We start from the raw sequence: 22976 nt of genomic DNA on the forward strand, positions 1-22976 counted from the left end.
TCATGCCTTGGAGAAAGTGCTTGTAGAAGACGAGGGGACCCCGGGGTTGGCGCCTGGCTCCTCCTGCCAGCGGTTCATGCACCGCCGGCGGGCGTTCATGAAGAAGTTGCTGACGGTGTTGAGCTCCAGGCCCAGCTGCTGGGAGATGGTCATCTGCATCTCCTTGGACGGGCGCTTGTTCTCCTTGAAGATGGCGATCAGGGTGCGGCGCTGCAGGTCCGTGAAGACCAAGCGCTGCTTCTTGGGCTGCAGGCTCCGGTCCTTCTGCTGCTCCTGCTCCTTGCGTTTGCAGGCTGGGGGGGAGGGGGGAGGGGAGGGGGCGTTCAAAAGAGACAATAGGGCCGTTAATCGGTGCCCACCACCCCGGCCCCGCCTGCAGGTCGCCTCCCGAGAGCCAGAGAACATGCTGGCTCGGTGCCCGCCGCGCCCTAGGCCACCTCCCTCCTCCTACTTCTCCTCCTCCTCCTCCTCCCCTGTGCCTCCTGAGCCTTCTGAGCATGGTTTTGTGACCAAAGCCTGGGGGAAGCCCATCAGATGCCCAGGAAAAGCCCAATATTCAGCTGAGCCCGGGACTGGGGGCTGAGGAAGCTCCTGGACTGCTCTGCTCCCACAGCCTGGCTGCTGGGACCTGCTCCACCACCCCGGAGCTTTGGGGGTTGTCCACGGGCCTCCATCCCCCCTGCTGCACTCTGGGATGGTCTCCCCTGCCTCCTCATCCCCTCTGTGGATCTCCCTGGGGGGCTCAGGGAACTCTTGGCCATCACATGCAGCTGCCAGCTCTGAAATGCAGGGAAGGGCCAGGCACAGGGATGCCATGAAAGGTCTGTCTGCAGCCTCCCTGTCCCACCAGCCTGCAAGCACCATTTGCTGTTCCGTGGTTCCACCTGCTCTGGGAAGGGTTTTCTCCGCCTCTGGAGGCTGGAGAAACAGCCTGAACCACCTGAAGCTCCGGGAAATTCCACCTTCCCTGTGTACCTTTGCTACAGAACCTTTGGCAGTATTAAATTAAAACCCTACAGGCTTGGCTTAAGCCAAAGGTCAGCACGGAGGGGCTGTCACATGGGATGGACTGTGAGAGGCAGGAAAGCCCCCCTGGCCCCACCACGCTGCATGAAGGCAGGGAGGGAGGCAAGCACTGGTAAACACACAGATTTTAACTGAGGGAATGTCAAGCAACTGTCGGTGGAAGAGGCGAGACAAGGCACTTTCCTAGAAAATTCCAGAATAGTGGAGGTGGCTGATCCAGTCCCTCCTCGAAGCAGGGCCAGCCTCAAAGCTGCCTGGGTTCAACCAGGGTGCTCAGGGGCTGTGCAGGGCTCGACCAGACATGTGTGGGCACCGTGGAAGGGTGAGGATGCCACGGGCAAGGCAGGGCATGGATCTGGCCCTGCAAGGCTGGGGACAAGACATTTCCTCCTGGAGAGCTCAGGAAAGTCTGAGTAAACCACAGGCTAAAGATTTGCCAAAGGGAGTCCCACTCTTGCCCAGGGCAGCAGCAGCTTCCAGCCTTTGGGGTTTCCTGGTTCAGACCTTCCAAAGGATTTTACAAGGAGGGCACAGGTCCTGAGATATTTGCTGTGTGGGTGCTGCCTGAGCTTAATTCTCCTGATTGCACTTCCAGGAGCCCCTCTGACCTGGTGCACAGACCTTGGAGGGGCCAGAGGCCAAAGGCTGAAAGCTCACGGTGGCATCTCCTGTCCAAGGGTTCCCCTCGGACTGACTGCCTTCCTGCTCCCAAACACACCCTCCTGCTCCCAAACACACCTTCCTGCTCCCAAACACACCCTCCCTGCTCCCAAACACACCTTCCTGCTCCCAAACACCCCTCCCTGCTCCCAAACACACCCTCCCTGCTCCCAAACACACCTCCCTGCTCCCAAACACCCCTCCCTGCTCCCAAACACACCCTCCCTGCTCCCAAACACACCTTCCTGCTCCCAAACACACCTCCCTGCTCCCAAACACACCCTCCTGCTCCCAAACACACCCCCACAGCCCCGTTGAGGGACAGGGTAGGTGGGTTGCAGTCCAGGAGCAGCAGGAGGGTGTTGAAGTCATTTCTTCCCCTCTAGAAAACAAGCGAGGACTCCTCTGATTTGCCTTCAGCTGCCTCCACTGCAAGTCCTCTTCACATCACTCTGAATTAACAGAGAGGGGTGATTTCCACCCCTTCCACCCACAGCCAGGGAGAACTAGAGCTCCGGGAAGCAGGGAATTCATCCAACACACCTAGCCCTGTTTTCCCAGCTGCTGGGCTTGCTCCCTGCCCCGTCCCCTCGTGGAGTCACTGCTCCTGCCGGGACAGGGGACAGGAGGCACCAAGCTTGGTGGAGAACCCTCCCCTTCTCCTCCCGCCCCTCCCCAGGCAGGTTTGGCTGCAAATCCACCATCCTTAGGGACAAAGGGACAGTCGGAGCCCTGGTGGTGCCGGGGGGGGTGGGGACACCGACCCTGTCCCAGGGGTACCTTACTCGAACAACCAGCAGAGAATGTGGAAACCTACCCTATGACCATCAGATGCTTGCAAAAAGAACAAACAAAAAAAAAGCCTTTATAGAAAATTCGACTTTTTTTTTTCCTCTTTTCCCAGACATGAATTAAAAAAAAAAAAAAAAGACCCACCCACATTCCACCCCCCCAAACTGAACAACAACAAATAGAAAAAGTGTTTCCCCCCGCCACGCTGCACATGCACGTTTGGAGCAGTTTGGGCTCCCCCTGGGTGCTCCTCACCCACCCACCACGTGCCCTCCCGGAATGCCTCCCAAAATCTCCCCAGAACCGCCCTCCCCTGGATCCCCCCGGCATGCTCCACACCAGCCTCGTACTGGTGGCACTGGTGGAACCTCCCCACACGGCTCCATGAGCTGGTGCTCCACAGGGAAGGCACCGAGGGGGAATCTCTACCCCCGGGACACGCAGCCGCGTGTAGGTGCGTGCAAACACACACCCCACACCCCACAGGACCTGCGGGGGACGTGACAAATCCCGCTGGCGAATCCCCCGGGGATCCGGGGATTCTCCCGCCCCTTGGCTCGCACTGCCCAGGCAGCCTCAGACCCCTCGTTCCAGCTTTCCGAGCTCGCATTCCCCACCCTCCACCCACCCCCCCCATTCAATTTTTAGGAGTGATTATTACAAGCCAATCTCCCATTAATAACTCAAAGCTCCGAGGCAAACACGAACCAGCAGGGATTTGCTGCCAAAACTGGGCTCCGGCGGTAGAACTGGTGCCGGCTGTTGCTCACACACAGAGGTGACACCCCGCTCCACACCCACCCCCGCCTCCGATCCCCCCGTTATTTTTGGCCCGCGACGCCGCCGGCGGCCTCACCCCGCATTTCCTGAGCTCGTTTGTTTATTTATTAATTTCTGTTTGTGCTGACGCAGCCCCACACCCCTCTCCCCCAGCTCAATCTAATTACAGCTCCGCGCGGCACGGATCGATAGTGACGCTGCTCGGATCTATTTACGGGGCCATCAACCCCCCCAGCCCCCGCGGAGGATCTTTTTTCCTATTCCCCGTCCCCTGGGCGCTGCTTTCCCAGGCAGGCCGGGGGAGGGGAGGACCCGTCCCCCTGTCCCTGCAGGCGCTGGGGTGAGGGCAGCAAACCCGCACCGGCCAGCGTTGGGTTTTGTGTTTCAAAATCCTTTTTTTTTTTTTTTTTTTTCCCCCCCCCCCCCGAGTCTTAAGATCCAAACGACCCCATCCTTTGGCTCGGTGTTTTTGTTTTCTGTCACGTCCTTCCCGGGGTCTCTGGGCTTGGCCGTGGACCCCGCGCTTCCATCCCCTCCCCAAAGCTTGTGCTGCTCCTCCAGGGCACGGGAGATCCGGAGGGGCACCAGGACCAACAGTGGGAGACGCGCACGGAGGTCTCCCGTGGCCAGGGTGACACTCTGGTGGCCGCTAAGGGGTAAGAGCTCTCCCACAAGGGAGGTTTTCTCCTCCCCCCGTCTCTCCCCAGCTCGTTCCGCGACCTCTGCACCTCCAAAACCATCCGAAGAGCCCAGAAGTGACGAGGAGGGGACTCCAGACACGGCGGGGACGGGACAGCTACACGGATCCCCTTCCTTCCGCGAGCAATCCGAGAGATGTTCCATCCCCGAGGCGGCCGATCCAGCCGTGGAAAAACCACGGGAGGAAGGAACCTCGAGGGGAAAAGCAGGAGGACAGAGCCCCGGGAAGCAGAGCCATCCCACCCAGCTCCGCGGAGGGTTCCTGCCTTCCTGGAGCCTCCCGTCCGAGGGAGAGCGTTTTCCTTGGCTTAACCTTGACGGCTCCGAGCGAACTATCTCCCAGATCGCTTCAGGAGGGACATAATAGACACAATCAAATGGCTGCTGCTCAGAAGCTGCGATTACGCCTCGCAGCGTGAACTCCCGCGAAGCATTTAACTGATACCCGATGGCTTTGGCGGCTCCCAGCCCCACCAGCCCCTGCTTTCTCTGTTATACCCGCAAACCTCTGTTTTCCCGGCCCCGGCGCGCTCTCCCTCTCCATTCACTTGCAATACAACCTGTAATTTTCTGCCCACTTTGCTTAAGTGCCGGTGATTTGTTGAAATCACAAAAGACAGCCGGGGGGCTTTCAGAGCGAGGCAGAGCTGGCTGTAAGCGAGGTTAGGGGGAGGAAAAAGAAAATCCACCACCACCAAAACACAAAACCCACCGGGTTTTTCCTCTTTTTCTCCTTGTCAAATCATCTTGCAAGGTGGAAGGGGATCGAGGAGCATTCAGGGGCTCAGAGGGAGGGGGTAGAAGGGATGGAGAGGGGGAGCTTGAGGTGGTTGTCCAGGTCAGGGAGGGTTTCTGTGGTGCAGAGGTGGGATGGGCTCGTTCCACTGGTGGGCACTGGGTGGGAAACAGCCCTGAGCAAAGCAGGTTTCTCTCCATGACTTCAGGATGGGTCCAGCCCCTGGGCTCCCTCAGCTTCTCCCTCTCCTTGATACTGAGCGGGATCAACCTCGTGGCATCTGCTGGAGCAGAACCTGGACCAGAGATCAGGGGGTTTCATCTGCAGAACAGAAATCCTTTGGGGATGGTTGAGGTGCTGGGGCAACAGTGAGAGGTTGGTTTGACTTCTCTTTCCGTTGCAGGAAAAGAGCCCAAAGAGATTTGCCACAAATCAGCATCTCCAGCAGAAATTCGGGTCTCCTCCAGCAGGGAAGACACTGTGCTGACAGGACAGTCAACAGTGCACAGCACAGGTAGAGTGTTCAAAAACCAAGCCTCGGCTTTCTTTCCCGTACGCCCCACCCTTTTTTTTTTTTTTTTTTTTTTTTTTTTTTTTTTTTTTTTTCTGAGACCCCATTTGATTCCAAACACTGACAAACACACAGGGCACAGGGGTTGTGGTGTCAGCTGGGGCAGAGCCTGTCCCTCACTGTCCAGCCCTGTGATCCCCCAGATTTCAGCAGCACGTGCTTTAAAAAAACAAACAAACAAACAAAAAACCACAACCCACCAAAAAACCAACCACAAACCAACCAAAATAAACCAAAAAAAAACAACATCTCTGGGGGCTCCAAAACCTATGGGGAGCTTTGACTGCCGTGGTCCCACAGCATCGACAGCTCTGGGGGTAAAAACACAGGTCAGAGGCCACGCAGAGCCCGAGGGATGTAGTGGTCAGGAGCTGTGATGTGTCTGCAGAGCTGCAGCCTCACATTCCTGCCGGGAATTCCGGCCAGAGCTCCCGGTGCCACGCGTGTCCCCGTGCCACGTGGCCCTGCTGTCCCTGGGAGCTGCAGGAGGAAGAGCCCCGGGGCCGGGGAGAGTCCCTGGTCATTGGTATGCAGCCAGGGTGAGCAGCTTCCCCGAGCCCAGCAAATTAAATCTTCCTCTGAACGCTGCAAATGAGGAGATGAGCTGAGACAAAGCGCTGGTTTGTGAGCGTTTTTTCCTTCCCTGGTTCCGTGGCTCATTCCAGGGAGCAGCTCTGAGCCACCTCATGGCCCACACCCCGACCTTCCTGGCACATTCCAGCAGCCCAGGGGCTTCCAGGGGCTGGCAGGAGGAGGGAAAGGGCTGGAAATGGAAGCACAATCCATCCTCTGCTGGGGTAGCACCAGTCCTTCCTGAGAGGGGGGTCCCATCTCTTCCCGAGCTGGGATCAGCAGAGGCTGCTGGAGACCAGCAGAGCAGTGACTCCAGTCCCCAGGACACCTCCTTTCCTCTCCTGCACTTCTCCAGCTCGCTCTGGATTTCCATGGATGGCGTTTCCAGCTTTTTCAGCCCGGAAAGCAGAGGGGTTTGTCTGGTCTGAGGGCGGGTGAAGGGACACAAGGAAGCTGTGGTGGCTCCAGCCATGCTTGGCTCCATCCCTCCACATCTGCCCTATCTTTCTTCTTGTCCTTGCCAGGGGAACTACTCTGGGCCCTGGGCTGAGCCAGCTGCACCAGACGCCTCTCAGGGACTCACAAACAGTCTCAGATGACTCAAAAAGGTGAGTTTGTTGTTAAAAGCACTTTCCTTTCTGCCGAGGTTTCGTTTTTCACTGGCTTTTCCAGAGACCTTCACAAAAGGGGGACCTGGTGGCTCACTCTGCTCTCCACATCCCCGGGGGGGAACCAGGCTCAGCCTCCAGCTGTGCCGTCACATCTGCTGGAACGATGCTCTCCCTTTTTGTCCTATTTCCTCCTTTTCTTAGGCCTTTTTTTTTGGACCAGGACTGGCTTCTGTCGCTCCGGCGGAGATCACAACCGTCCCGAGGTGCCAGCACGGGCTGGGACCGGAGCAGCCGCCTGGAGAGGGGCCGGGCCGGGCAGAGGAGCCCTGGGAGCGCTCCCGGCTGCTCCCTGTCCTCACTCCGCTCCCGAGTCACAGCCACTTAGCGTGACGGGGAGTAAATTGGTGCTAATGAAGTGCCGGAGTCAGGCAGGGCCGGCAGCGCCGCGAGGGACGGCAGCGGCGGGAGGGGGGAGGTCGTTTCCTTCTGGGAGAGAGGGAGGATCCAGAGGATCCATGGAGGACGGGGTGCAGCTGGAAAATCCCCTATCTCCCGAAATAAATTCTCCTTAGAGTCAGTGATGCTGGTGCTCCGCTCTGGTGTGAGAGCCCCAGAGGAGGAATCAGAAGGGAAAAGGGGAGTTTGGGGTTGGATTTGGCAAGTGGGTGGGTTGGGATGGATCTCAGGGAAAGGTTCTTCCCCCAGAGGGTGGTGGGCACTGCCCAGGCTCCCCAGGGCAGTGGGCACGGCCCCAAGGCTGCCAGAGCTCCAGGAGCGTTTGGACAACGCTCTGAGGGACAGGGGGGGATTGTTGGGGTGTCCTGGGCAGGGCCAGGAGTTGTGCTGATGATCCCTGTGGGTCCCTTTCAGCTCAGGAGATTCCAAGATTTTGTGGTTCCATGAGAACTGAGTAATGCTGGACACGAAGCCTGTGGTGGGGATCTGGGATGAGTGACACCCCCGTGACCCCCGTGGTTGTGGGTGCTGTTCATTCCACTCTGCCCTTGCTCCCTTGGGCAGGGAAGCAGCAGCAGGGATCTCCCTTCAGCACCACCTCGGGCTCAGTGACTCCCAACAGCCTGTTCCTGCCTTCAGCAGCTCCCAGACCCTGCGCTCCGAGCAGGGATGAGGAACAAACACATCAACAACGTGTGTTCCGTCAGAGCTTGTGCTGTTCCTGAGGTTCCCTCAGCAGAGATTGCATCCAGAGAGGGCCCAGGGCCATCATCAGCCAGGGAACATGTGCTGGAGAGAGGGGAAAAGCAGTGGGGGGGAAGAAAACCTAAGAGTTTTCTGCATTTCCTGATTAAATCTGGTCTGTGGTGGATTTATCAGGTGTGAGATGGGAAGGTCCCTTGGGGTTTGGCCGAGTCAATCCTCAGCTGGCTGCTGGATTTCTTCCCGTGTGGTGCAGCGAGAACCAGGACAGTGTGAATGCCTGCAGGTTGGGGTGTCCCAGGTTTGTGTCTCCAGGACGCTCTGGGATGGCCTGACAGGGACACTGCCCGCTCCAGGTTATCCCTCAGTTCCAACAGGCACATGCCCAGCTTGAATTCCATGAACCAAGGAGGGATCTGGGCAATCCCAGCCACGAGCACGGACCAGGAGAGGAACTCATGGAGAGCAGCCCTTGGGGAGGACTTGGGGTGCAGGTGGGTGAGAAGCTCCACACGCCCCGGCCATGTCCTGGCACCCAGAAACCCCCCGTGGGCTGACCCCACAGCAGGGGAGGGGGGGAATCTGCCCCTCTGCCCCCTCAGCTGAGACCCCCCTGCAGAGCTGCCCCAGCCCTGGGAACAACAGCACAGGGACGTGGAGCTGCTGGAGAGAGTCCAGAGGAGGCCACGGAGATGCTGCCAGGGCTGGAGCCCCTCTGCTCTGGAGCCAGGCTGGGAGAGCTGGGGGGGTTCAGCTGGAGAAGAGAAGGCTCCAGGGAGACCTGAGAGCCCCTTGCAGGGCCTAAAGGGGCTCCAGGAGAGCTGGAGAGGGACCGGGGACAAGGGATGGAGGGACAGGACACAGGGAATGGCTTCCCAGTGTCAGAGGGCAGGGTGAGATGGGATATTGGGAAGGAATTGTTGGCTGTGAGGGTGGGGAGTGGCTGGGATTGAATTCCCAGAGCAGCTGTGGCTGCCCCTGGATCCCTGGAAGTGTCCAAGGCCAGGTTGGACGGGGCTTGGGGCACCCTGGGCTCGTGGAAGGTGTCCCTGGGTGGGATGAGATGAGCTTTAAGATCCCTTCCAACTGAAACCACTCCATGGTTCCATAGCAGTGACGTGACCTCACTCTGCAGCTCTGAGGGCCTGGGGGCTGCTCAGGGCTGGGGTGGCCCCGTGGGGGCCCCAGCCTGGCCCCTCAGGTGTGTCCCTGGCACACGGTGACAGCTGAGGGGGGGTCCCAGCCCTCCCCCCCATTCCGAAGCGCTGCTTCCTCCCCTCCCCCCGCAGCCGGGATGGTTTGTTCCACCCCGCTCCCCCCTCCGGCAGCCTCGATGGTCCCTCCCCGCCTCTCTGGCGCCCCCCTGCGGATGGTCGGGCTCATCCCCCCCCGGGGCGGTGCCGGTGGTACCGCCCGCCCCCCCCGCCGCTGCCAATGGCTCTGCCCTGACCCCCCCTCGTTCCGTGCAATGGGCCGGTCCGGCCGCCCCACGCGCATGGGGTGGAGCGGTCCATGCGCGTCCCGCGGGGGGGAACGGGGGGGTAGCCCCGGGAGCCGCGGGAACGGCACTTCTCGGCCCGGGTGCGGGGCAGGGGAGCTCGGCGTGTTCCGTCACTGCCCCATCGCTGCCTTTCGGTGCTCTATCGGTGCCCCGTCGCTGTCACAGCACTGCCACACAGCACCCCGTTGTTGTTCCAGCACTGCCCCACAGTGCCCCATCGCAGCTCCACCACTGCCCCGTCACTGACCCCAAATTGCCCCCAAAACTGCCCCATCGCTGCCCCATGGCCGCTCATTGCCACCCTCTCTGCAGTCCCACTACTGCCCCATCACTGTCCAGTATCTGCCCCGTCTCTTCCCCATCCCTGCTTCAAAACTGCTTCAAAACTGCACAAACCTGCCCCAACACCGCCCCATGGCTGCTCCACTGTCACCCTATCGAGTGTCCCACGAATGTCCCCATCAGTGTCCCGTGACTTCCCCATCACAGCCCCATCACCGCTCCACAAACAGGGCTAGGAGCAGGAAAAACGCCCCATCGCCTCCACCCAGCCGCACAGCCGCCACCCCTAGCCCCTCCAGGACCCCCCTGTCCCCCCGGGGGTCCCTCCATCGCCCCCACGCGTGGGGCCGGCGCGGCGTGGCCGGCGCTAAGCCACTGACTCTTAATACACCGCTCCGGCGTTATTAGTTCAGCTCCCCAGGCGTCTCCCGCAGTAATTGCACTGATCTGCCAGGGATTATGCGCTGCCACTGTAACGATGGATGATGTTTTAATTTGAGCCGGGCACCTCCGGGGAGGGCAGGGCGGGCCCGAGACCCCCCGAGCGCCGGGGAGGACGCAGAGCCCGGCTGGAGGGTCTCACAGCCGGCCCGAAGGGAACGGGCTGCCCAGGGCAGGGGTTTTTGGGTGAGGAGCAGCCAGAAACCTGAATCCTGACCGAGCATCAGGTGATGCCCTGGAAGGGAGCTCGGTGGAGTCCCAGCACTGGGACACCAGAGATCCCGGCTGGATGGGGTTCAGCATCCCCGGAGCAGCTGCGAGGGGGCCTTTCCCCCCTTTCCGACTCCCAAATCGCTGCTGGAGGGATCAAATGGCCACCCTGGGCTGTGTTTGCTGTCGCTGCCCCCCTGGATCCTGCCGGTCCCGTCCTACCGGGAGGGAAACCCACGGGAAGAAGGGCTGGATCTTCCTCCCATCCAAACACAGCAGAGAAAGCCCCCCCCCCCCCCAATCCTCATCGTTCCCTTTAAAAATGACCCCCACCCCGAGCTGTTCCTTCTGGTAAAGCAGCAATTAATCACGGCGAGTAGGGGATAGATTTGTAATCAGCTCCCCCCTCCCACCGCCCCCCATTCCGCAGCCCTGGGTGTTTTTCCTGCCCCCCTCCCCTCGCCCCCCAGGTGGGGCCGGGGCCAGCGCAGCCCCATTGATCCTGCCCGGTCGATTTTATCGAAACTCCCACGAGTGGCTTTAACTGCGTGTTGGATATTGCTGGCACATCACTTTGATGGCGACGTGACCGGCGGGAGCTCGCGGGCAGGTTTGCAGGGAGGGCTGCGGGAATGGGGGATTCATCCGGTTATTCCCGGCTTTATTCCCGGCGTTATTCCCTGGGGTGGGAGCTGCCCGCTCCCCGGAGCTTCTCCCCGGAGGTGGGAGGATGAAATGTGGAGGCACACGCGGGGGAGGAAGAGGGTTTAGTGGGGGTTGGGGTTAAAGGGGTTTCTCTCCGGAAGATTTAATTGCTGGCTGGGAAAGGGGTTGGGGGGTAAAAATGGGTTGAGAAGGAAAGAAGGAGAGAGAGGAGGTGGGGGGGGGAAGAAGGAAAAAAAGAGAGAAGAGTCAAGAGAAATGAGAAAAGAGAAAAGGAAGAGAAAAGAGAAAAAAAGAAAAAAGGAAGAGAAAAGAGAAAAAAGGAAAAGAGAAAAAAAGAAAAGGAAAAGAGAAAAAGAAAAGAAAAAAGAAAAGGAAGAGAAAAAGAGAAAAAGATAAAAGGAAGAATAAGAAAGGAAAAAGAAAGAAAGAGGAAGAAGAAAAGGAAAGGGCAGAAAAGGAAGAGGAAGAAAAGGAAGAGGAAGAAAAGGAAGAGAAAGAAAAGGAAGAGGAAGAAAAGGAAGAGGAAGAAAAGGAAAAGGGAGAAAAGGAAAAGGAAGAGGATGAAGAGGCAGAAGAAGAAAACGAAAAGGAAGAAAAAATAAAAATAAAACAGAAAAATATGTAAGAAAAAAGAAAAAGACAAAAGAAAAAAGAAATATAAGGAAAAATAGAGATGATAAAAGATAAATATAGGAAAAGGGGGGAAGGGCAAAGAAAACTTAAAGGGAAAGGAAAAAAGGGGGAGGAAAAGGAAAAAAAAAAGGAGGAAAAGTTAAGAGGGAAAAAAAGAAAAAATAAAGGGGGGAAAGGAAACGAGGAGAAGGGAGAGCAAAGGGAGGCTGAGGAGGGATCGAAGGGACCCGAGGGGTGTCACAGCTCTGCCCAAACCCAATCCCAGCAGCGCCTTTGTTTCCCACGCTGGTCCCCCTTTCCCTTCCTGCCCGTTCCGTCCCGTTCTTGAGGAACAGGAGACACCCAAGGGAGTCTCTGCCGGGTGATGGTGACGCTGCCCCCTCCCACCCCCGGGACCCCTCTGGAGTGAATCCATCGTCCGGGGGAAGCACAAACCCTCCACAAACAGCCCGGGAAAGCCGCGAGGCAGGAGCCTGAGGGGGATTTTGACCGCCCCAGTTCCCCAAACCGTCCCCCTGAGGTCCCTTTTCCAGGAGGGTGACGGTGCTGTGACCCCCCCCCTCGAGGCTGAAGGACCCGGCTCACCCCCCAGCACCCACCAGCAGGGCAGCTGCCTCGTGACAGCGTCAAAAACCAGAGCCAATAAATAATCTGGGTTTTCCTCGGAGGTGCTGGAGGCAGAGGGTTGACTGGGAGTCACCAATTCAGGGTGGGAAAAGGCTGTGTGTCGGTTTTGGGGAGATGCTTCCAAATTTTCTCCAGGAAAAGCCAGCTGGGTTGAAATCAGCATTCCCTGAACAAATAGCCTGATTTGGATGATTTATTTTCCAGTTTCTCCTCTTTTTTTCGGGCTGCCCGTGTGCGGGCAAGTGGCTTTTGAGGGATCCAGCAGGAGCCTCCCGTTCAGGAGCTCCCCTGGGAATATCAGGGCAGAAATATCGGGATCGCTGCCTTGCACTTGAGAAATGTCATTAAAATCCTCAAGTTTGGAGCCCCCTCAAAAAAAGAGAATTAACATCAGGCATTGATTTGGGGATCCATTTCCAGATGGATCTTGGGGCGACCCCGAAGCCCGGGCAATGCCACCATCCCATCTCCCTCCTCACTCCCTGGGAGCTGGCAGGAGGATGGGGAAGGGACACCCCCATCCCAGGGGAGATTTGGAAGCACAAACCACATCAAAGCGTCACATCTGGGACAAACTGGACCGGGTACTTGTCCATCCACCCACCCAGTAAAAACCCAGCCGAGATCCTATCCCGGATTACCGATGGATCACGTAATTTATCCGGGGGGGTGGTCCAGGGCAAACAAGGGACCCTCAAAAAATGAGGAAAAAAAAAATACAGAGCAGGGCCAGACCTCCAGAAAAACTGCGAGGGGTGGAATGCTGTGTCCACCGCTCCTGTTCCCGGGTCCGGGATGCTCCGCAGCGGGAAGAGCATTCCCGGCGGAAGAGCGGAGCCGCCGATATCTCTGTCAACCCCTGATGGTATCGCCCGTCAGCAGCTCCCAATACACTTGCAAATTCGTCCCTAATGGAGAGAGTTTGCTCCTTCCCTGCTCTTTATCGGCCGAGAGGAGCGAAGGGGCCGTCGCTCTGCGGAGTTCGCCTTCAGGCTGAGCCGTCCCGTGGCACCCCGGAGTTTCCTGGGATTTAATCGCTGTCAAAGCACCCTCATCCCCGCTCCTTCCTCGGGGAAACTGAGGCGCGGGGGGATCTGTGGAGGCTCGACCTCTCCACCCACGGCCACGTCACAGCTCGTGTCCCTTCGGCCGCGCGGTGTGGGGAGGGGGGACGAGGCTTTGGGACCTTTCCCAGCGACCGGAGCCGACCTTGCCACAGATCTCTGTGCCCTCCCCGTGGCAGGCGCTGCCGTGGGGGTTCCCTGGGGACACCATCACCTCTGAAGACTTGGGCACGAGGCGTTTCTGCTAATTTTGGTGTGTTTGGGGTTTTTACGGGCTCCCTGACAGCCCAACCTGATGCATCGTGTTCCCAGCTGCGTCCGCACACTGAGCCCTGTCAGCATCCCCCAACCCCGCCAGCCCCCAATATTTAGGGCTCCCTGGGTTCATCCAACAGCTGGAGACCTCAGTTCTCCTCCAGGCTGGGTGGGAGACCAGCAGCCTCTGCTCCCCTCACCGCCTCGTCCTGCCCAGTCCTGGGTTGGCACCACTGCCCGTGCCAGCAGCAGCAGAAAAAGCTGCAATTTGCTCTTCCTTATTTTTTTTTTTTTCGGTCAACACGTTGGGATTTTCCTGCAGGAAAGGAGATACAGCCAATCCCAGCCTTCCCACAGCAGCCCCTGCTTTCCCCTCCGCAGGTTTCTGCTCCGCACAGGGATTTTCCGGCTCCTTCTCCCAGGCTGGGCAGAGCTGAGCCACTCCCAGCCTGTCGGGGGTGACCAGGCTTCCCATATCCCAGAGGATTCACTCCTGGTGGTGATTCCTATACCTCAGTGTTTGGGAGCAGAAGCGGAAGAGGAGCAATCACAGAGACGCAGAACTGAGGCAGGACGGCGGGTCCAGGTCCCCCGACAGGGACGTGTCCAACGCGGAGCAAGTGGTGGTGGCATCTACCATTGCCTGGGGTAGAGACCGAGGAGAAAATTCCACCCCCAGCTCCCCGAAATTCCACTCCCCAACTCCTCAAAATTCCACTCCCCAGCTTCCCAAAATTACACCCCCCAACTCCCCAAAATTCCAGTCTCCAGCTCCCCAAACTCATCTCATGGATTCCTTCCCGGAGGAAACCAGGGCAGGGTTTGGTTGGAGCACCGGAGTCCTGCAGGGAAGGGTTTGGAGGCAAAACCCTGGGGATGAGAAGGTGAAGAAAGAATTCTCTGATCCCCAGTGAGAGGATCAGCGGGATGGGGACAGGGAATATGAGCATCCTGCAGCCATAGCCCCATTTTTGCTCTGACAAATCATTGTTCCGACTTCACCACCTGTGAAACACCTTGAACCCCAACTTCTCCACTCACTAACCGCCCTGAACCCCATCAAATCCTTTTCTAAATGATTTCTGAACCTCCTTCTCCTCCTCTTGCACTGCAGAAGCCACCAGAGCATCGGTGCAGATCTCTAGTGGAACATATCTGTATGTTAAGGTTGAGATATTAAGGTCATTCTTGAAATCCTACCCCTCGATTTTAATATTGGGTCTTTATTTTTGGAGTGGTCCCTCCTTCCAGCACCAGAGAATCCACGTTGCCTTTTTGTTTCGCTATTATTTAACGACCCCAAATGTTTTAAAAATCCATTTCCCTCCTGTCCAACCCTGTCTTGGTTTACATCTGGCTGGAGATTGCTCTGTATCATTCGAGGTATTAACGAGATTTTTGAATTTCCATTAAATCAGCAAAATCTGCTGCTTGATGGCCACGGCCCCTGCACGGAGCCAGGAATAAATGCACTCCCTGCCAAGACCTGCTGCCAGCTGCTCCCCAGCCCCTCGCTGCCAACCGCACATTCCTGCAGCACTCCCGGTGCACCCGCCCAGCACCGCTTCTGGCTCAGGATGGATGGGGACAATTTTTGGCTCCGACTTCCCTTTTTGGTCGGTTTTCAAAGGCAGGGCTTGGCCTCAACCCCTTCTGCGCTGCCGGTGGTGCTGAGCAATGGCCAAGAGCACATCCTGTGCTGATGGGACACATCCATCCTGCGCTGATGGGACTCACCCTGGGTTGATTTAAGCCTTAGTTCCATGCTAAACCTCAGCAATTTGGACATCTCAGCTCGGCTCCAGAAAGGAGCAGGGACGGAACCGTGCGGATCTGTGGATATGGGCTGGGGGTAGAACAAAGCTGCCCAGTGCCTCCATCCCCTGGACAGGGTGCCAGGCTGCTTCTGCCTGAACCTTCCCAAGAAACCCCAGGGAATCAGTCAGCGTGGGGGGAAGCTCTTCTGGTGGTTGGGTGACAGGTCCAGCTTCGGGCAGAGCCAGGAGGCGGCGATTCCCTCAGGGAGCAGAGCCCGTCCTAAGGCAGTGGAGCCCCAGATTGCACTCCAGGGTCTGGAGCGGGAGGACAGGTTGGATTTCCGAATCCCCAACGAGCTGCCAAGACCCCATCCTTTCAAACCAGGCTCCGAAGGGAGTTATTTTAATTTCTCCTTTTTTTTTTTTTTTTTTTTTTGGTGAGTGTTGCAGATCAGCCCTCACCCACCCTGCCCTGGGCCCCGGGAAGCTCCTGTGGGGATTTCTGTTTCCTTTACACCCGAGTGATGCCCAGGGCAGGGTGAGATGTTCCCATGGCAGGAAAACGGGCGCCCGGGCCCTGCCTTTGGGCTCCTCCTGCCTTCCCCATCCCTGTTTTTTTTTTGGCACCGAGGAAGCTGGGCTGAAAACCCAGCGGTGGGAGCACAGAGTTGCAAGGCTGCCCACCCCCCACAGCCCCCACAAGAGCCACAGGCTCCCCAGCCCTGCAGCTGCCTCTGAGCAGAATGAGAAAATATTGGATTTGTTTTCTGAACGAAAAAAAAAAGAAAAAAAAAAAGAAAAAAAAAATCCAATATTCTGTCTGCACTCGCAGACTCCGCGCCTGGTTATGGCAGGAAAATGCTGTAAATCTCCCCTTTCCCCACCAGCTGGGGAAGAAAAACCCATTTTCTTTTCATATTCTTATTTTTTCTCCCGGTTCAAGCCCCATCATTTTGCAGGCAGCTCTGCAATCTCTTTGTTGACCAGGGCTTAAACCTGCTCTCCCGGCTCCCCCGACCCCGGGAAGTCGCCTCGCACACCCTTCCCAGCAGCTCCCAGGCAGCGGCAATGAGATTTTAATAGATGTATTTTCAAATTAGTTCTGGGCCTTTCAAGACTTATCAGTTAAATGAGGTTTTTCAAATTGATTCAAAGGTCACTCCGAGAGTTTTCTCTTCTCTGTTATCTCTCCCTTATGGTTTCAGTGGCGATTGACAGGACAAGGAAAAAAAAATATCACCCCCGTGTTGTACACCCAGAAAAAGATAAACCCGGCAAAAACCCACCCAAAATGTGACAACACCCCCCAAAAAAAGAGGCAGCAAGAAAAGCCCCTGCTGTGGCCCCCGGGGCTGGGGGTCCCTCCCGGGCAGGCGGCGAGCAGAGCCCGGAGCGGGGGGGAGGATTTGGGGAGCAGCATTTGGGTGACCCCACGGACGCGGGTGGGGGGAGGAACCCCATTTAATGTTTAACCGGCGGGAGGTTTATTGGCCCCGTTCTGACTGCGCACACCGGGAGCAAACAGGAAAACAGCGGCGGGCGGAGCGAGGCGGCCCCGGCGCGCTGATAAGGCGGCGGCGCGGTGCGGGGCGCGGTGCGGGGTGCGGGGTGCAGGGAGGCGCGGGGAGGTGCGGGACACGGAGCCGGGCACGCCGGCGGTGGCCGCTCCGCAGCGGCGGACGGAGCTGCCCGTGTTTCACGGCATCCCGGAACGCTTCGGGTTCAGAAGGGGACCTTAAAGATCATCCAGCTGCGACCCTCTTAACATGCTAAAAAAAATTAAACAAAATAACAATAATTTAAGAAAAAAAAATTAAGACATTTAAGTAAAAAAACGAACGAAAACAGAAAGACCCCACTTTTTTCCCCCAGCAGGAACACGGGGTTCTCTCCTTTCCCGAGTTTTTCTCCGACTCCTCCTCGGGAGGAGCCACTGGGAGCCTGGACCCGCAAGCTCCCGTTTTCCCCCCATTTCACTGCGGCGAATCCCTTCGCTCCCGATCCCCTAAAAACCTCCCCGTGGCCGCGGCGCCTTTTCCCCGTCGCTCCGCGGCCACGCGCGGATCGAAAGCAGCGAAACCGGCCGCGATTTTCCGCCGCCGTCGGAGCCGCCGTTGGGCCGAAGTCGTTTGAAAGAGGCTGAAATTAAAACAAAACTAGCGAAAAAAATTATATATATATATATGTATATTTTTTTCCCCAGAGGTTTTTCTCAGCGCGATCTTGTCCTTCATTCTGGCAATTCTGTGTATTAATTCGCAGTATTAGTTAGCGACATTAATTATTGGTGTTGTCAGAGCTCTCGGGCATTTGCCTTGGCCCAGCCCCGCGATCGTGTTAGCAGTTTCAGGGTGATTTTGAGCTTTTTTTTTAATTATTTTTTGAATAACGACGGTTTGTACTGCGGCGGCGATTTCCTTGGACGAGAGGAGAAAGGAAAAGAAAAAGATAAAGAAAAGAAAGAAAAAAAAGAAAGACAGAAAGAAAGAAAGAAAGAAAGAACGAAAGAAAGAAAGAAAGAGAGAAAGACAGAAAAAAAAAGAGAAAGAAACAGAAAGAAAAAGAAAGGAAAGGAAAGGAAAGGAAAGGAAAGGAGAGGAAAGGAAAGGAAAGGAAAGGAAGAAAGGAAAGGAAAGGAAGGAAAGGAAAGGAAAGGAAAGGAAAGGAAAGGAAAGGAAAGGAAAGGAAAGGAAAGGAAAGGAAAGGAAAGGAAAGGAAAGGAAAGGAAAGGAAAGGAAAGGAAAGGAAAGGAAAGGAAAGGAGAAAGGGAAGGAGAAAGGGAAGGAGAAAGGGAAGGAGAAAGGGAAGGAGAAAGGGAAGGAGAAAGGGAAGGAGAAAGGGAAGGAGAAAGGGAAGGAGAAAGGGAAGGAGGAAGGGAAGGAGAAAGGGAAGGAGAAAGGGAAGGAGAAAGGGAAGGAGAAAGGGAAGGAGAAAGGGAAGGAGAAAGGGAAGGAGAAAGGGAAGGAGAAAGGGAAGGAAAAAATAAAACGAAAACAAAACAAAACGAACACCAACAAAAAAAGTAGAAAACGAAAAAAAATTCAAAAGGAGAACTAAAAATCGGGGGAGGGAGCAAATGGAAAAATAAAAAGAATTGTGGGAGAGGTAAAGGAGAAGCAAATGTAAAAGCAGAAGGGATTGCCCGGCTCGGGGAGCTGCTCAGGCCCCGGGCACAGCCCGCGGCCCCCCCGAGCCGGCCGTGCCCCCCCGCGGGGTAAATTCCACGCAAAGAGGGGAAAACCACGGGAGGGTGGATGGAGTCAGGGACGAAGGAAGGCGGCGAGTGGGGAGCGCCGTGTCCCGAAAGGGACACAACGGTGTTGTCGCCCTCCCGAGAAATAACCCCGACAGAATTTCCTCGTCCTGAGTGTCGGGATAAATCCGTGCCGGGCAGGGGGGTTTCCACCGACGGGGTTGAGGGGATGGGAGCGCACCCACGGACACGCCTGGTGGGAAGGCACCCACTGCCCTCCGCGGACACGCGGGGTGGGAACGCAGGAGCGCACCCGCTTCCCGCATCATCCCACGGGAACGAAGCCGACGACTGTTTCACCCCCAGGGACGGACCACAGCCGGTGGGGGTCGGAGCCGTGCAGGGACCCCCGAAAGCGCCACAGTGGGAGCTCTCCCCCACGCGCGGGCCCTCGCAGGCCTCGTGGGGTGGTCGCGAAGTTTGTAGAGCTGAATCCGGAGCGGGGCCGCGGGGGCTGTGGTCACGCCGTGAGGATGAATGGCCCGAGGGGACGGGCCGGGCACCGCCAGCTGCCGCCCAGATGTTTCTCCGTGGGACGCCCTCCACTCTTTTGCAGAGCCCCTTGGGGCGAGCGGGGCCGGAGGGAGCCCCGGGCGGCGGGAGTTGCGCCCCCCCCCCATCTCCCGGCTGAATAATTAATGGTTCATCTGTGGAAGGGGAGGCGGGATGGGGGGAACTGGGGTGGAAAGAGGAGAAAAGCGGCGGGTGCCATTTATAGGGGCCCGGCGTGGGCATCGATCGGCGACTCACTGACTCGGACTAATCCATCAGATGGACTCCCGCAGCCGGGTGGCCCCGGGCCGGGACTAGGACCGGGACCAGGACCAGGATCAAGATCAAAACTAGGAACAAATAGGAATAAGAATAGGTATAGGAGTAAGAATAGGACCAGGTCCAAAAACAGGACCAGGAATAGGAATGGGAATAGAACCAGGAACAGAACCAGGATCAGGACCAGGAATAGGATCAGGACCGATACCAACCGTTGCCCCACCCGTGCCCCGCGTCTAACACTCGGGTTTTTTCCACTTTTACTGGGAAGAAAAAATTCCTCTCGCTGCCCAGGCGAGGAAAGGGTCCCTTCCCTGTTTGCCGGGGGAGGGGAATAGTGGGGGGGGGTTGCAGCCATCCAGACCCCTCCAGGCCCCCAGTCCGGGGCGGCCTGAAAGGACAAGGAAGCTCAACCTGCGGCCTCGGTGTGGGTCTGGTGGTGGGGGGGGGATTCGCCTGCATCGATAGAGGGGCTCGGGTACGGCCCCCCCAGCGCGACCCCCTCCCCCAGACCCCACTGATCGGGGCGGTCGGGCCGGGGCTGAGCCTGAGGGGCTGGAACGGGCCCCACGGCCGGGCCCGGGAGGGCGAGACGGCGGCAGGAACGAAACGAAAGTGGGTCCCGGAGGGGCCGGGCACCGGGAACAAAGCGACAGGGCCGAGGGGGGGAGCTCGGTCGAGCCCCTCCACGAGCCGCGTGGGGCGGCCGGGCCCGCGTGGGGAGCGGGTTCAACACGGGCGGATTCACGGCGGGCGAGTGGACTGGGGATTTGGTGTGGGGTTTCTCTTGTTTTCACGGAAATGAATAAACCCTGTTCCCAGGAAATCTGGGGGGTTAATTCTCGTAAATAATGGGGCCATGGCGGCCTTGGCGCCGGAGGAAACGACGCTGGGGAAGAAAAACCATTTTAAGGAAAATAAACGTGCCACGGCGGCGGGAGGAGCGGAGCGGTGGCAGCGGGGACAGGGACCCTGCGAGCAGGTAGAGGGACAGGGATTCCTGGCCCGGGCTGGGGACTAGGACCCCAATAATAAGTCGGCCGAGAACAGGCATCCCTCTGAGCTTCCTCCACCTGCAGCCACCTTTTTATCATCCCCATCCCGGTTATTTTTATTTTTACTATCATTATTATTGAATTATTTATTATTGTTTCCAATTCTGGCGAGGAAGAAGCCCAAGCCCGCTGCTCAATTAGCCCCAACAACGGGGGCATTAAACGGCCGATCGCGGCAGTGTTTAAATCTTTATTTACCAGAACCTTGTAAAGCCAGGAACAATTTGCATTCTATTAACTGCTTTTCAATAGGGCATCGACTGGAACTAAAAGATGCCACTACCCTGCCCTAATTAAAGAGCAACTGAATTACACTAAATACATATGAACGCTGCTCTCCCCCATAAATAACGGCGGGTCCTCGTCTCTGGCTCTACCCGGCTCCGCGGGGAGCTCGGATTTCTTAAAAAAATAGATTAAAAGTCGTGCACGCCTGTTTTCTCCACCACGGCTCGACCCTGTGGAGTCGAGAGCTCCGGCCCTTCCCCGGGGGAGCGGCTCCGTGCCGAGGGTGGTGGGTCGCACCCGGGCATGTCCCTGCCCGCAGCTGACCCCTCTATGCCCCCCCCGCCCCCTAGCCTTTCTCCCCGTGACCCCCACCTTCCCTCCGCACAGAAAAACCGCGTTTCTCCGGCGAAGCCTCGGCCCAGCGCCGACCCGAGGCCGCGGGGATCTGCCCTGCGGGACCCCGACCCAGCCGGGAAGCGGAGACACGGGCAGGGGGGTCCCGATCCTCCTGCCGAGCGCAGCCGGTGCCCGGAGGGAGCGGAGCGCGGCCCCGGAGGGGTGTCCTGGAGCTTCCCCAGAGCGCGGCCCCGGTAGCGACGGTGGAGGAGCTCCAGCAGCGGCCCCGGGGGCAGGATACTCCCGGGGCCAAGCGACTAGTTCGGCGGGACCGAGAGGGATATCCCCAAGGCAGGCGGACCGGGGAGCTCCCGGCTCCCACCACCCGCGATCCCGCATCTCTCGCGGGCAGCAGCAGGCCCGGGGAGCCGGGGAGTCGCCTTAGATATAACTCGTCTTAAATCTAAATCCTTTTCCTTCGGTCTTAATGTTACAAAAACCGGGTCGGCAACACCCTGCCGAGCCCGTCCCCAGTTCGCACCCCGAAACCCTCGAGGGGTTCCCATGCGTGTTTGGCAGCACCCCCTGATCCCCCCGCCCGGAGGTTTGGAGCGGGTGGCCCGAGCCGTGCCGTGCCGTGCCGTGTCCTACCTGCCAGCCTGAGCGCCGACATCCTCTGAAATTCCGGCTCCTGCAACCATTTCCACATCCTGCGGAAAGTCTCCCGGCCGGACTTGAGCTTACTCCAGGGCTTGGGGTTCCGCAGCAGGTCCGAGAGGGTCCCCTGGGAGCGGCACAAGATCCTCTGCGCGAAGATGGCCTGCGGGATGCTGTACCGCTTCAGCTCGGCCGTGATCCGCTGAGCCACCTCCTTGGTGTTGATCTCCTCCACCTGCCCGGAGCCGCCGGGCTGGGAGCCGGGGCCGGGCGCGGGGCGCTCCCGCTCGCCCAGCAGCGACGCTCCGGGCTGGCCGTGCGGGTGGCCGTGCGGGTGCATCCCGTTGAGGGGCGGCATCATGGCCGAGCTGGGCGCCGCCAGCCCCCGCGCCAGGTGCTCCTCGCCCCGGGACAGCATCGCGGCGTGCGAGTCGAAGCCGTTGGGCGAGAGCATCTTCTCGTTGGGCAAGTGGCCGGCGGGGCCGTAAGGGGCCAGCGGCTGCTGGGCGTTGTGGAGGCTGCCCAGCCCGTTGGGAAGCGGCGACAGGGGCTGCCCCATGGCCGGCATGTCCTTGGGGTAGTGGCTGTAGAGGTTGCCCATGGAGGCCAAGCTCCGCTCGTCGCGCATGAGGGTGAAGCTGCCGCTGACGTTGCCGGCCAGGCGCTGGTGCGGGTGGTGGTGGTGGTGGTGGTGGTGCGGGTGGTGGAACTTCTCCGAGACGGTGGAGATGGGCGGCAGGTGCTGCAGGGGGGTCAGCGTGGTGTAGGTGCTGCTCAGGCTCATGCCGGAGGGCGACTCGCAGGACATGCTCATGGCGGGGTGCAGCGGGGCGCCCAGGCTGTGCTCGCCGCGGTAATCGCCCCCCTCCAGGATGGAGGCCATGCCCGAGACCATGGCTGGCCGGCCGTGCGGCACCAGGTTGCGGTGCGAGCTCTGCCGCCCGTGCGCGGGGCTCAGCAGCTCGGCGGGCTGCGAGTGCGGGACGCCGTGCAGGCTGCCCAGGTTCTCCATCGCCAGCTCCATGGTGGCCGCCGGGCTCTGCCGCTGCCTCGCCCGCTCGCTCGCTGCCTTCCTCCCCACCCCCGCAGCCGCCGCCGCCGCCGCCGCCTCCTCCTCCTCCTCCTCCTCCTCCACCGCCGCCCCCTCCCCGCACCGGCTGCCCGGATTAATTCAGACTCCGCGCCCGGGGATCGATGTCCGCGCCCCGCGGTCAGGCCGGCATGGTGCGCCCGCCGGCCGCGCTGCTGGGCGCGGGGCTCGGCGGAGCGGGGGCTCGGCGGAGCGGGGCGCGGGGCGCGGTGCGGGGCGGCTGCGGTGCCTCGGCCGCCGGCTCCCGGCAGCCTCGCTGTGGCTCGGCCGTGACGTCAGCGCCGCCCCGCCCCGCCCCGAGCCGCCCCCCCGCACCTCTCCCGGTGCCGGCGGGGGTGGGTGGGATGGACGGGGGGAGCGCGGGGTCGCACCCCGCCCGCACCCAGACCCCCGCCTGGGTGACACCCACCGCACCAGGGTGACCCCCTCGAGCCGGGCGCCCCCTGACACCGGGGTGACCCTCCCTGTACCGGGTGACCCTCCCCGTACCGGGTGTCACGCCTCCCCCCCGCACCGCCGTGACCCCCCGCACCCGGTGCCCAGC

The 22976-nt window shown here is 59.0% G+C and overlaps 1 protein-coding gene across 1 annotated transcript; it reads right to left on the reverse strand.

Moving 5' to 3' along the window:
- ONECUT3 (one cut homeobox 3) lies at positions 1–22366 on the reverse strand. The gene is made up of 2 exons (XM_050321443.1): positions 21337–22366; positions 1–293 (listed from the first exon to the last, which is right to left on the reverse strand). The coding sequence occupies exons 1-2, from the start codon at positions 22364–22366 to the stop codon at positions 1–3; spliced, it is 1323 nt and encodes a 440-aa protein (XP_050177400.1).
- Positions 22367–22976: the final 610 nt, after the last annotated feature.

Source organism: Myiozetetes cayanensis, unplaced genomic scaffold, assembly GCF_022539395.1.
Source record: "Myiozetetes cayanensis isolate MyiCay16 unplaced genomic scaffold, myiCay2020 scf26, whole genome shotgun sequence".
NCBI classification, from domain to species: domain Eukaryota; kingdom Metazoa; phylum Chordata; class Aves; order Passeriformes; family Tyrannidae; genus Myiozetetes; species Myiozetetes cayanensis.